At 37.7% G+C, this 15,467-nt stretch overlaps 1 protein-coding gene across 1 annotated transcript in view; it reads right to left on the bottom strand.

The window, feature by feature from the left end:
* Nucleotides 1-15,467, bottom strand: part of LOC115222520 (sodium/glucose cotransporter 5) — a 76,504-nt gene that overhangs the window by 43,643 nt on the left and 17,394 nt on the right. The window contains exons 2-3 of the mRNA XM_029792774.2: nucleotides 9,151-9,219; nucleotides 4,324-4,428 (exon numbers count right to left, since the gene is read on the bottom strand). Of these exons, the coding sequence (XP_029648634.1) occupies nucleotides 4,324-4,428; nucleotides 9,151-9,219 (174 nt within the window). The remainder of the gene's footprint in view (nucleotides 1-4,323; nucleotides 4,429-9,150; nucleotides 9,220-15,467) is intronic.

Below are 15,467 nucleotides of genomic sequence, written 5' to 3'. Positions count from 1 at the left end.
TATAACTTTTCAACAGAAAAATGAAACAGTCAAATGTATACATACAGACACATAAATACTTACTCTCTCTGTCTCTCTCTCTTTCTTTCTTTCACTTGCATATGTAAACCGACACCACAGAGTCTTCATTGTGTTGTCACTTCAATTCAGACTTGAGTACCTCATTTTTATGGCCGTTGTTGTGTAGGAGAAACCATTACCCAACTATCAGACAGAGTATCATCTAACTACTGTTTTGAGGACAACTGAAAACCTTTACCATTTAATGGTTGGTTAATCTACATTATGCCACAAGGAACATAGAACTGGTTTCCCAGTTTCTCCGATGTATATATTCCTTCCTGAATGGGATGCTGGTCCGTCATGGGATTCCTTATTTTTACCAGCTGAGAAAACAGGGACAATGTGAAACCAAGTTTTTAGCTCAACAACACAATGCATCACTTGGTCAAGGTATCGAACTCATAATCTTCTGATCACAAGTGCAACAACCTAACCACTAAGCCATCAGCCTTCGCTTCCCACCTTACAGTATACCCAAATACATGATCTTTTTCTGTGTCATTTCTTGGATATATTTCTCAGGCAAAAGGGTAGAGTGGTTCACATCAGTTTTGCCACACAACCTGTCTGATATTGAACAGTTGTTTCACTCATAATTACAAAATTTAATTAAAATTTATGACACAACATTTTTATGCATGAGCAGCACATTTTATAATTATAAGTGTTCCCTCCACCCCTACAGTAATGGCTTCCTCAGCTAACAGGATTTCACACATATGAAAATTGTAAAGTATAACTGCTAATTATGAGATATGGTCTGCCATTTCACCATTATGGAAACTCAGATAAATTTAAAGAATTTAAAAAACAAACTTTCTTTTCAGCCTAAAGGAATTTTAGATGAGATCAAAATAGTTAACATTTTGGACAATTATAATCATGATACATAGATACATGTGTGAGTGGGGGTGAATGAGTGGGGGTGAATGAGTGTGTGTGTGTGTGTGTGTGTTGTGTATGCATCACTATAAGCATTATGGAGTGAGAAGTAGAATTTTTCACACTGAATATTTGACCAATATTTCTTTTGGTCAAATGAGTGTCAGTCTTTTTATCTATTTATCACTCAGTGTGTCCCTCCCTCCATCCGTCTGTCTCTCTGTCCATCTATCCATCAACACACCTACCCAAACACTCATACACACACCTAACCACACACCTACCTACCCATCAATCCATCCATTCATCCATCTACCCGTACACACACACACCCGTCCCTCCACCACCCACTTGTCCATCCATCCAACCATCCATCCATCCAACCATCCATCCATCCATCCATCTTCTCAGTCATCCAACCACCCATCCACCTATCTGTCCATCTGTATCTCCCTCCATTCATCTGTCCACTCATTCACCTGACCGTCCATCCATCCACCCATTCACCCATTCATCCATCCATTCACCCACCCATCCATCCACCCACCCACCCATCCATCCATCCATCTATCTAGCCTTCCATTCATCCATCTAGCCTTCCATTCACCCATCTATCCGTCCACCCACCCACCCATCCATCCATCCATCCTTTCATTCACCCATCCATTCATCCTTCCATTTATCCATCAACCCACCCACCCATCCATCCATTCAGCCGTCCATTCACCCTTCCGCCCACTCACCCATCCATCCACCCATCCATTCATCCACCCACCCACCCACTAATCCATCCATCCCTCCATCCATTCATCCATCTATCTTTCCATTTACCCATCCATCCACCTATCCACCCACCCATCCGTCCACCCACCCATCCATCCATCTCACTTCACTCTTTCATTGCAGTTCTAATCTCTCTATGGCACTCCGTTGGTTATGACGGTGAGGGTTCCAACTGATCCGATCAATGGAAAAGCCTGATCGTGAAATTAACGTGCATGTGGCTGAGCACTCCACAGACATGTGTAACCTTAATGTAATTCTCTGAGAGATTCAGCGTGACACAGCGCGTGACAAGGCTGGCCCTTTAAATTACAGGTAAAACTCATTTTTGCCAGCTGAGTGAACTGGAGCAAGGTGAAATAAAGTGTCTTGCTCAAGGACCCAATGTGTTGCCAGGAATTGAATTCATGAACATACGACCATGAGGTGAATACCCTTACCACTAAGCCATATGCCTTCACATTTCAGTTCTATATCCATGCGAACTAGAAGACAATTTTCTGCTCTTATTTTTGCTATCTATTTGTTGTGGATATTCATTGATTGCTGCAGCTGTTGGATTTGCCTACAATTCAAGATTTGTGCAAAGGAACCATCAAGTGGGACTGCAGGCTGTAGTTCAAAGTGAAGCTACAAAAAGGATTACAGTGGATATTAAACTTGATGCAGGAGATACAAATCAGCCACATTGCCAAAACACTTAACCTTGCAACATCAGTAGAAGGAACAATACATTACAACAGAGAGAAAATTAAGTCAAGTGTTTCAGAAGTTACTTCATTAACTGCTTGGAACTTATTTTTTCATAGATCTGATGTGATGCTTTAAATAAGATGGCTTTTGGATGTATGGACTGATGATCAGACTTGATACATTGTGCAAAGTTTGTATGGTGAATTGCAGAAAAACAAAAGGAAGGTAAAATTTCTAATGAATGGTTTGAAATGTTTAAGAAATGCTTGAATTTGCACAACATAAAAACGACAGGCAATGCTGCCAGTGCAGACACAGAGGCTATTACTAATTATTCTGAGTTGCAGTAAAAAATTATTGCTGAATGGGAGCTCCATCCCAAAGCAAATATTCAATATTGATGAAACTGCTCTTTTCTAGAGGCACATACTTGCTAGAATTTTTATTTCTCGGAGAAAAAAAAAATCACATGAGAATTTAAAGTTTCCAAAAATCATTTAATGATTCTTCTAGAGGGAATTCCACTTGTTTATGCGAAGTTTAGTTTGCTTCTGATTTTGGATTCAAATAATAAGGAATGGATGACTAAGAGCTTTTTTGAAATGTGGATTACAAAAGTTTTTTTGTCCTACAATAGAAAGATACAATGTCAAGCATGATGTTTCCAACAATGCATAGCTCCTCTTTGACAGTGCAACAAGCCATTCAGGGATCTTAAACAAGCTTTCTGTGTAAAGTGAGAGTGGCTGTGGAAGCACTCTGTCGGTTACGACGATGAGGGTTCCGGTTGGTCCGAATCAACGGAACAGCCTACTCATGAAATTAACGTGTAAGTGGCTGAGCACTCCACAGACACGTGTACCCTTAACGTAGTTCTCGGGGATATTCAGCGTGACACAGAGAGTGATAAGGCCGGCCCCTTTGAAATACAGGTACAACAGAAACAGGAAGTAAGAGTGAGAGAAAGTTGTGGTGAAAGAGTACAGCAGGGATCACCACCATCCCCTGCCGGAGCCTCGTGGAGCTTTAGGTGTTTTCGCTCAATAAACACTCACAACGCCCGGTCTGGGAATCGAAAAAAGTGAGAGTAGAATATATTGTCAAGAGATTCAAGTATTTTACCAACAATGCAGCTTCTTTACTTTAATCAATGGATCGAGGTGTGGTTGCTAAATTCAAGGCATATTATCTGAGAAAAGCTTTCAGGCAAATCATAGGATTTGTTGTAGGTGAGTTGTTAACATTCCACAGAGAAAGTTTATCTAATGAGGAACTGATACTTTTTAGAACAAGAGTAAGCAGAGAATATAGATGAGAATACAGAAATTTCACAAATTACACTTTGACAGTAAAAAATATTACTAAATGGTTGGTACTTATGCTGGAAGGGCCGCAAGTTTTTTTGCTGATTAGGGCCTTAATTGTGAACATAATGGAAATTATGAGAGGAATTTTACACTGAACTGTATAAAAGGATGATGCACCATAAACACAAAACAATTTTGAAAAGTTGAGCAATGAAAGCACCTCCACACAAAATACTCACTACATGAAAACTTCTTCCCCAAGTTTGTGACATTTGTTTTTACATATTTAAAAAAATTGTTTATAACTTTAAAAAAAATCTTTCTTTAAATATATACGTATGTGTGTGTACCAGATGTAATATAATGTTGTAACAAACATTTATCTACCTTACACACAAGGTAGTATGTAGAACTGTCAGTGAATGATCAGTTCCGTTGATTTTTAGGAAGATGTGAGTGAGGATTGTTACATTCCTGTAATTGGCCAGATTTACAGTTAAGGAATTGAAGAAATAAAGACATTGTTTCTTCATTTACTTAGCAAGGAAATTGCCATTTCCTCTTTGCTCTCATCGATAAATGTTGCGATACTTACGTTTAATTCAAATGCAGCAATTCCTATCCCTGTTGCCGCTCCGGAGCCAGCAAGTCCAACAAAATGTCCACTTCCAATATTACTTGCAAAAAGTGAAGCCCCTACCTAATAACCAAGAGATAACAACAGCAATAATAACAACAACAACAACAACAATAATAATAATAATAATAATATAATAATAATAATAATAATAATAATAACAACAACAACAGCAACAATAACAACAATAACAACAACAATAATAATAGGTAATTCCAAAGACATTTTAATCTACAAACATAATAAAAGTACTTTTAAATGTACATAATAGCAAACTTTTAAATGTACATAATAGCAAACTCCCTTAATCTTAAGCTCACACTATCATCTTATCATCAAATTACTTTTAAAACAAATTTTGATTTTCTTATTTTTCGACAGACATTCTCTGGAGCAATACTTTGTACAAATCTAAAAACATGGCAATTATCAGCCACCTTAGTCATAATACCAACTTGAACTTCTAACTTGTTGTCTTTTGAAGTCTCTGGTTAAGACTTGGAGTTATTTGTATAAACACAAAGCAAAATCCAAACATCATCATCATCGTTTAATGTCCGCATTCCATGCTAGCATGGGTTGGACAAATTGACTGAGGACTGGCGAATCAGATGGCTGCACCAGGCTCCAATCTGATCTAGCAAAGTTTCTACAGCTGGATGCCCTTCCTAACACCAACCACTCCGAGAGTGTAGTAGGTGATTTTACGTGCCACTGGCACGAGAGCCAGTCTGGCGGTACTGGCAACGGCCACGCTCGAAAATGGTGTTTTTTATGTGCCACCTGCACAGGAGTCAGGCCAGCAGCACTGGCAATGACTTCGCTCGAATGTTTTTTCACGTGCCACCAGCACAAGTGCCAGTAAGGCGACGCAGGTAACAATCACGCTCAAATGGTGCTTTTTATGTGCCACCGGCACGGAAGCCAGACAGCTGCTTTGGCTGTGATCCTGCTCGGATGGAGCTGTTAGCGCTCCACAGGCACAGGTGCCAGTCATCAAATTTGGTTCAGTTTCAATTTCACTTGCCCCAACAGGTCTTCGCAAGCAGAGTTGTGTGTCCAAAGAAGGAAAGGTATGCATAAGTTAGCTGGCTACATCCCTGGTTATGGTCTCACTTGTCCTGCCGGGTCTTCTCATGCACAGCATATTTCCAAAGGTCTCAGTCACTAGTCATTGCCTTGGTGAGGCCTAATGTTTGAAGGTGGTGCTTCACCATCTCATCCCAGGTTTTCCTGGGTCTACCTCTTCCACAGGTTCCCTCAACTGCTAGGGTGTGGCACTTTTTCACACAGCAATCTTCATCCATTCTCGCCACTCTTCGCCACCAAGGTAAAGTTTGAGGGCAACGATCACAAATTTCTACAAGAAGTGTAGGGTATTACTTAGAAAAATTGAATGAGGGTAAAAAAAAAACATGGTATACAAATAATGAAAGATGATGTTGCAAGCCTGCTGATACAGAAGGCCCTCCATCTAGGAGGACCAGATGAAGAACTCACAAATCCGTGACCAACCTGCACACCATGAATGAGCATATGCCTTCTCCAACTGTCATTCTCCAGCTTACAGGTTCATACTTAGAGCAATCTTATCCACTCTTATTATTTTTGCTATTCCCACTCACCTTTCAATAAATTCAATCAACAATAGCACCATCTTCTCCAACCTTACCTTCCAAGTTAAACTTTAAAAAAAAGTCACTGAAGGCTCTTCCAAAGAAGTATGTCTCTGTCCTGGGACATTTCAACTTTGTCGACCACAAAACCTTTCTTTTTTTTTGTTTTTTGCTATAGCCTCCAGCAAAAAGGAAAACTGGCTTCCTCTCTGATTAAAGATAGTGGAGCAATCATAAAGATGGATTTCACTGAACGCCAGATCCATCTCGCATATGACACAAGCTGTTTGATATGACTGCCTAAGTCAACAATACCTGGACACTGAATGAGTGTGAAGAGAATAGTTTAGTCACTCCGAGCACATCTCAGGCAGAGCTAGGGCTTATCCCAAGGTAGTAGAGCCCCTTGGTAGCACCACCAAGTCAAGAACAACTGGAAGTTATTCAGAACAGACCCTAATAAAAAAAAGCTTTCCAGAACAGACTACGAGGGGTGTTCATTAAAGATTTCCCCTTCCCACTTCCGGTTTTTGCATGAAACAGAACTTGTACAGGTATAATCGTACACATCCTTACATGTCACATTGTAAATTGCAATTTTCCTCTAGTATCCATTTGCCATACGATGTAGTCAAGCACTGCCATTGCCAGTTCAAATGTGGTTGGACATCAGTGGAAACTTCTCCTATTCTTTAATGGCCACATTCCACCATTGATGACAACACTCTCCATAAAGTGGAAGTCACCATTTTAGCGGATCACCTCATAACTATTCGGAAACTAGCCCAAGAAGTGAAGATAAGTGTAGGGCTCGTGGGAAAAAAATCATTCATGACCATTTTCACATGTGGAAGTTGTCTGCATAATGGATTCCCTGGAATCTCACAACTTTTCAGAAGCAGGAATGAGTCAATTGCTCCTAGGCTCTTTTGACAATGTGCCAAGAAAATAAGGAGGACTATTTTGGCAGACTTATCACAGAAGATGAAATATGGGTCCATCACTACATTAAAGCAATGGAAGCATGATAACTCACCACTTCCAAAGAAGGCTCCTGTTCAACCCTTAACAGGCAAGGTGATGCTCACAGGTTTTTGAGGACCAGTGCAGAGTAGTGATGATGGATTTTCTGGCAAAGGGCACCACAATTAATGGGGCATATTATGCTTCTCTGCTGCAGAAATTGCAGGATGCCATCAAAGCAAAGAGGTGTGGAATGCTGACCAAAGGAGTCCGCCTCCTCCAAGACTATGCCCCAGTTCACAATGTGCATATTGCCCAGATGAATGCACACTCCTGCAGCTATGAAATACTTCTTCATCCCCCTTACCCTCCTGACCTTACACCATCTGACTTCCACCTCTTTCCAAACATGAAGTCTTTTTTTGAAGGGAAGCACTTTTCAGATGATGATGAACTTATTTCTGAGGTAAAGTCTTGGCTCCAGATGCAACTTACCGACTTCTACAGATGAGGTCTTCACAGCTGCATAAAGCAATGAGAGAAGTTTGTCACCATTGGTGGTGGCTATGGAGAGAAGGACTAATAATTATGCCAAGTTTCGTTTATCCCAGTCCTTTGGAAGTGGGTCAGGGTAAATCTTTAATGAACACTTCTTGTAGCCAGTTTTTTTTCATTCATTGAAGCCCATAGAATGCCCCAGATCATTGCTTCTCTTCTCCACCACTAATCCTCTAGAAATCTTTAGAGTGTAACATCCGCCTATCCAATCGCTTGACTTGTAGAGACCGGTAAGTACCAAATGCCTTTCAAGATTTCAGACATCCAATCTCAATTCTAACTTCACTCATCAAGGAAACAAGCTCTAGAAAGACATGCCCCACGAATGCTGATCAACTTACCCATTCAGCATGTAGGAATACTTGTGGGTAGCAGAGTAGCAGAACCTCAGTTCAAATCTGCATATCAAACAGCCAGATCATGCCTAAGCTGCCATGCAGGGAGTGCTGGCAGCAGATGCACAACCTGATGATAGAAAGTATTCTTTCCAAAAGAAACTGAATAACTGGTGGTGATTGGAATAAAGCACAATGGTCAAATTGTGGAAAATAACGGAAACGATGTAGGAATTTACCATCTATGCTTAATTTTCAAAAACAGCTTCTTATTAGCTGGTTTCTGGATGACATTGACTACCCCATTCTTTAACATGCTGCAGTGCCTGTCAACCAAATCCTGAGCATTAATTGTTCCATTAATCCAGCATCCTACAAAGTTGTCTTCTGACTTCTCAGGTGCCAATTTGCACCCCCCCCCCCACCACCAACTTGGCTGCTTTGACTTTTACTCCTGCAACCATTTCGTATTTTTTTTAGAATGGTACCAACCACCTCTGCTTTGATGTCTTCCAACATCATAGGGTCACATCTTTGCATACGCTGACGTGGCCCTCTTGGTTCCTAACTCCATAGGAATATCCCTAAAATGTTCAAAATCTTACAACAGCAGAGGCTCCTGATCCATCTCTCAAGAGACAGACTGAGTATGCAATGTAAAACGGTTCTAAGAGGTGGCTACTGTGCATTACTGTGACCAAACATCGAAAAACATGTCTAAACCCAACCACTTTCAAGATGGCCTATAAGTAACCATGGTCAACCCCAATGAAAAGCTTTCAACTAATCCAAATCAATCAGGACCTTGCCAAAGCCAGCTTTGTTCCCAAACTTCTCTATAATGTATTGCATATGGTTGAGGTTGTTGTGGATGGACCTAGTCGGGACATGCACATTTGCGCTTCTTCACCAGACCGCCAATCAAAAGCACCAGCTTTTTTACTAACATCTTGGGAAAAATCTTAAACTCAGTGTTAAGAAGAGTTAAGGGCCAAAAATCGTTTACAACATCAACTTTGTTGACATCCTTTCTCAGTAGCATAACATTATCCAGCTCACAGTACTGCAGTCGATGTCTGTCAAGATATTGGAAAACAAATCTGACTTAAATTTATAAAATTCCATTGATGGTAGAAACTCTGGAGTTTTGCATCTGGCAATGAGAAAAGAAGAGATCCTTGGAATCCATTTGTACCTGCAAAGGAATGAATTGGTGGGAACACTTGATAGTTGAAAGTTGTCCATACCAATGTACCCTGCTATCACATGGAACACTAGCATTAGTCCAATAAAATAAAAAGGGATTTAATTACCGGGATCCAGTGCATATTCCGACCTGCTAAGAAATAACCTCTGATACTTCCTCTGTTTCGACATGAGGCCTGAAATAAACGAAATAGCAATATTTGTTACTTTCATTCAGTGTATTACAAAAATCATAGCAGAAAGTAAGACATAAATAAATTTCTTTGGAAGTTTCAAATGGTTTATGGTAATGAAATTATTAGAAAGCCAAATGAATGAGAGGAGTCATGATTTGTATTCATATGTTTATTAAGATTATATGACTTGATGTTCTCATAGAGAATCAGAGAAAAGGAATCAAAGTTCTTTTCAGAAAGTAAGGTAGTTCTTGGTTGATTCTGTAACTAAGTTGTGACAATATGAACAGGTGAGAGAGAGAGGGTGGAGAGAGAGGGGGAGAGAGAATGAAAGAGAGAGAGAGAGAGAGAGAGAGAGAGAGAGATTCAGAGAGCAGGAGAAAAAGGAAGAATTATGTCATAGGCAACATTTTTATCCAATTAAAGTTAGTAGGTGTTGAGATTATTTTGAAAAATTCCATTGTCCAACAGGATGTGGTTATTTGGCTGAGATCACTTATCTTATCTTCTTATGTCTTTGCTTCTTCTCTTTTCTGCCTTGATGAATGACTCACAATCAACAATCCCTGATAGGTTAGTTTAATGCTGATGTCATCAACTAATTTAGGGTGTATCTCACAAATCTTAATGGTCAGCTTTTTTGCTGTTGTCAGTCAGTCAAGCTTATATATGTACTTTAGGGATCTGCTTTTTGATGATGTCAACTTGAAGAGTTCAGCTATTTATAGAAAATCTTTTGATAAGAAATAACAAGTCCCACTTTCAAATTTTAGGCAAACACTAGCTATGTGTCTGATCACATATATCTTTATCATTCTTTTTAGATGAAACAATTTAGTTTAATTAACTTTTAAAAGTAAAGACAAAGAAAGGTATTCAAATACATTTGGACACAAAAAATTGCAACACGTGAAGACATTGACAAAAATAATTAGAGAGAAAATTCTAAAGACTCTATAAGCAAACTGACAGTTTGGAAATGAAGGATAAATTCACAATATAATAAAAGCTAAGAAGAAAAGCTGGAACACAACGGCTCCTGGGTACACGCTAATGACAAACATAGTTGAAGAAAACTGTGAAAGTATTTCACAGTAAAACATCTTTTAGACGTGCTAAAAGAACTGTTTTTTTATACTAAGAGAAATAAAGTGAGCAAGAAGATTTTCTATTAGCTTGTAAGCAATGCAGTAACATACTTGTTCTATACTGGCACAGGTAGGAGACTTTCACAAGCATCTGATGAGTTGAATGACTGCATCCTCTCCCACTATCTACTTTGGCATACTTTCTGTGGCTGGATGTATTCCCTAATGTCAACCACTTTATAGTGTTCACTTGGCACCTTTTTGTGGCACCAGCACTAGTTATCTATTTTTATTTTTTTTTTGCAATTTGATTAATGAAGGCACTGTCTACAAAAATTCTGGTTATATTGATCCATCAACACTCATACGATAAGACCAACATTTCAATCTTTCTTTGACACAAAAAATAATTGACTACATTTTGGTTGTGGAATGATCATTTGAAATTTATGTGGAAACAAATTAGACATAATTGATGTAATATTTGTGTAACTGATTTAAGATTTTAGTAAACACACAGGGCTAAAAATGGATCAACTGTCTGAAATATCTCACAAACTAGTTCCCCGGTATTATAGCTCGTCCCTTCACATGTTTATTTTATAGGTAAAATAAGCAGGCCTTCATAAAAAGCCATGAATAGTTGTAAGCTTACTAAAGTTTATAAAATAAATACAATAGAAGTTAAGAGTGAGGAGGGGTTTATTTTTAAAGAGATACAATGAGATATCAATGAACCGCTTCTTTGGCTTTTTGGTTCAACTGGATCAAAGACAGGTATATCAACGGAACTACATCCTTGTATGCTTGGTGGCAATGGAATTAACTATATATATATATATATATCATACTAATTGTGTTCCTGTTAAAATTTTGAATGCAAGAAAGTTGTCATTTCAAGAATGTTCATACATCTTATTTGTTCTTAGATATCTCTGCTAACAAGCAAGTTCTCAGAGGTTATCTACAAAATTGCAAACACTCTGACCTCTTGCCCAAAAAATGGGTAAATACAAACAATGGATTACAGACTTGTATATATTACAACCAAAGCTGAAGTACTTCTAAATGTCAGAAGACAAGGCAAAGGCAAAGATAAAATTAGAAGATTGAATACGATTTCATAACCGGATATTATTGTAGATAATAGCTTTGATGACACTGATCTCCATTAAGCCAATTATTTTGCGTTAAGATATCAACAGTGATACCTCATCTGTACCGGTAAATACACCACACCCACTTAGACAAACCTATTAATCTATCTATCCATCATGCATGCATACATACACACATACACACACACACACATACATACATACATACTTACAGTCATACAGTCATACATACACACACACACATACATACATACATACATACATACATACATACATACATACAATGGGCTTCTTTCAGTTTCTATTAACAAGGTTTTGGTCAGACAAAGGCTGTAGCAGAAGACACCTACTCAAGGTTCCATGAAGTGGGACTGAACCTGGAATCATGTGGTCAGGAAACAAACTTTTTACCACACAGCCATGCCTGTGAACTTGTGTTAAATATTTTAAGTATTTGTATTATGGAGGTATTTATGTTTTCAATAGAGTTTTAAAAGTTTCTGGATTGGTACTATAATAGCTATGCTGAATGGTAGGGCTTTGGGTCAGTTGTGCACTAATGTTGCTTTTCAAATTGTAAATCACATGGTAAAATATATATTTATCATAATTAAAAATGGTCATCACATTTTTATTGCTATAGAAACATTGATACAAACTTGATCATGAAAAAATTAAATTGTCAACACTTGACATGAGTTAACTTGTTTGGAATGCTGCAGAAGTTAATGTTGAATGTTTTAGATAAAAACTATGCAATCTCTTTATTTGATCGTCTTTCTTAGAATTTCAACAAAGAAAGAATTATTTCAATAATGTATTGTCATGAGAGTCAAATCATTAAAGATGTTGATATTTAACGAACAAGAATCTAAATGAGTCTCCGTTAGGGAGTCAGTGAAACTGAAGCTCCAGAGAAGCTTGATTTAGGAAAAAAATTTAGTTATAAGATTGGTATATTAATTAATCTGGTATTATCTTGTAGCTTCAAGATTTGAAAGATGTAATTGTTTATTTTTAGAATGACATTGCAGGGTAGGTGTGAGATACTGGTTCTGGCCAGTTTGAGCATAAAATGAGTAGAATATTTGAGCCGGATATAGCCGGTTTAAACACTAAAGGGTTAAAAGCTCACTGTAAATACAGAAGTTTGTCTAAATCTTTAAGGATATATAATGATCGAAAGAGCTATTTATGTTGCATTGTGAAAGTTGCTTAAATACACGAAAGAAAAAGAATGTGTTTACCTTTTTCTTTTAAATAAGCTTTGACAAAGTTTAAATGATAAAGTTGTCGACAAAGAATAGAAAGTTTTCTTAGGAAAGATTTTGAGTTTCAACAAAAATAGCACCACTTCTAAAACCAGTTAAATCCCCCTACCACCCACTTTGTTTGTGCTGTTTCCTAGTTTCTATCACAGGTATCATGCTCTTTGGCTTTTTGTTGATCGTTATATCTGAATATAGTCAAGCATAAACCGACTGACTGTGCCAATCGTATTTAAATGCCCACCCAGTGCAATAATAAAGTTGAGAATCACAATGGACCATACATCTCCATTCAAAAAGTTTTGCTGATGGTGTAGTCAGTGAAATTATTTGAATGGAGATGTGAGGTCAACAATTCCAGTGAGGCAGAAGATCATTAAAAGAGAGAGAGAGAGAGAGAGAGAGAGAGAGAGAGAGAGAGAGAGAGAGAGAGAGAGCATTAATAAGAGGCTTTGTAAATTTTTTCTGTTTGGCTGCCAGCCAAACTTCAAAAATTAAAGTTCAGTGAAAATTTCAAAATTTGGCACATTAATGTAGTTTTCCAAACTGAATTGCTGGAGTTATTTAACATTTCCATGAATATGATTTTAAAAAGTTATAGAGGTTTAAAGTTTGATCATTTTCACCCAATCAGGAAACAGAATTTGGGAGCTGTCAGTAGTGCATAACTGCACATTGTGTCAACATCCTGAAAACAGCACTTGTGTTTTTATATGAAACTGTAAACAAATGAATTACACACGACACATAGCCCCTCATAACTCTTTTATTTTTTGGAACTTCCAGAAAATTTTTGTGAATTTGTTTTCTACACATGGGACTTCATATGATTATGTAAAAATAAACAAAGAAATTGTGGGGGCGCATCATTTAAGGCCTATTTAGCTGTTATTTTTAGCACACCTCACAACCACCTCATTGACAAAAAAACAAGTAAACAATGTATTTTATAGCTTTAAGCATTCAATATGCATTTAATGCAATAAACAGCACATTACAAATTTAATATTTCTCAAAATAAGAAAATCATAACACAAACTTCTAGGATTTATCCAAAAGCAAAACAGCACATATCAAATAAAATATTTTTAAAAAACAAATATCTCACTCTTCCCAGGATCACCAGCCTTAACTGGATAACAGCAAGTCCTCTGCACATATTTCCATAACATAGCTGTTATAATCAACAGCTGTGCAATGGCTCATCCCCAGTTTTTCAAAACAAAACTGGACTGAAGTCAATTCCTTAACCCATTAGAAAAAGAAAAGTACTACAGTCCTAAGAGGAAGGGCACCACCTCCAAACCATCTATCTTTCCTCACTTACACAGACTCCATGCATCCTTGGCACAAACATTGTCAATACATATTCCCACTACATTTTCTTGTACTCATAAAATGTTTCTTTGATTTAAGGCCTATTTGGCTGCTATTTTTAGCACATATGACAACCTTCTCAATGACTGGAACATATTAGTCAACATGTGCTTTCTCACAGACAAAAAAGTTCTTATGTTCGGCTTGGAAACAGGCATGAATGTGTCTGGTTTGCGATTAGCTAAAATTACCCAAAATTTTCAAAGTTTAATAGATACTAACTCTTTATCGATTTATGGCAAAATTCATTTTTATGGTATTGCTTAGTCTATAAAAGTGTAACATTACACTGAATATGAAATCAACTTGAACAGAAATTGATGCTAACAGCCAAACAGAAAAGATTCGGGTTTGCTGTTAGCAATCCTTCATTTATTGGATATTGTCCCAGATTTTCAATGACATCTTCATTAAATGTTGACTTTCAAAATATTGTTAAAATATTCAGTCATTCGTTTCAACAAATCAGATGGGTCTGTGAGTATTGGAGTTCCATTCTGAGACCACAAATGGCCCATTGACGTATGTTGTGCTTCATAAACTGTTTAGACCATTATAATAGGATTTCATACCATTTGTGGCAAAAGATTCTCACAAATCACCAGATTTTTCTTTCCAAGAAGCTTCACATATATTCCCCCCACCCAGTGTCGACTTAAACTTGCTTCTTTTTGTGGACGTTTTGACTTCAAGCATCAATTTAATACTGAACACTGCATCATGGAATGTTCATACACTACAGAATGAGACAAACCACCTTGAACGTCAAACAGCTGTAACAGCCAAAATGTCATCACGACTAGATATCAATATTGTTGCTGTGAGTGAAGCAAGACTGTGTGAGGTGTTCAGTATTCAAGGAAATGGTTACTTTTTCTCCTGGTCAGTTTGTCAAGGTGATCAACCACATAGACATGGAGTTGATTTTGCTGTATGGAACATTTGGATTCAGCATATTGTGGAACTATCCCATAACTTCAATCCAACAATTACGTTGTTATTTATTTTTGGTGGAATGACGAATGACATTATTTAGCGTGCATAGGCCAACACTTGTAGCAGATCACACAGAGAGCAGCATCTTCTGCGATGAGCTTCACAAAATACCTGAAAAGATACAATCAGCTGATCACATTTTTTTCATCTTTTCTCATCTTGGTCATTTCAATGTCAGAGTTGGGTCAATCATATCACATGGAACGAAAATATAGTCAGTCATGGAATTGGGAATGAAAATACAAATGGTATGCTTCTTTCCACTTGTGCTTCATACCAAACTGCTTCAGCAGAAAAACATACAAAATATGACAACGCTTATTGAGTAATGATTATTGGTAATGATTATACATCAGTAGCAGAGTTAATGGGGTGGGCGGTAGGGATGGTCTGCTCCGAGC

This window comes from Octopus sinensis, linkage group LG20 (assembly GCF_006345805.1).
Source record: "Octopus sinensis linkage group LG20, ASM634580v1, whole genome shotgun sequence".
NCBI lineage: Eukaryota > Metazoa > Mollusca > Cephalopoda > Octopoda > Octopodidae > Octopus > Octopus sinensis.
Note: the sequence above shows the minus strand (reverse complement) of the source record. Positions and strands in the feature narration are given on the sequence as shown.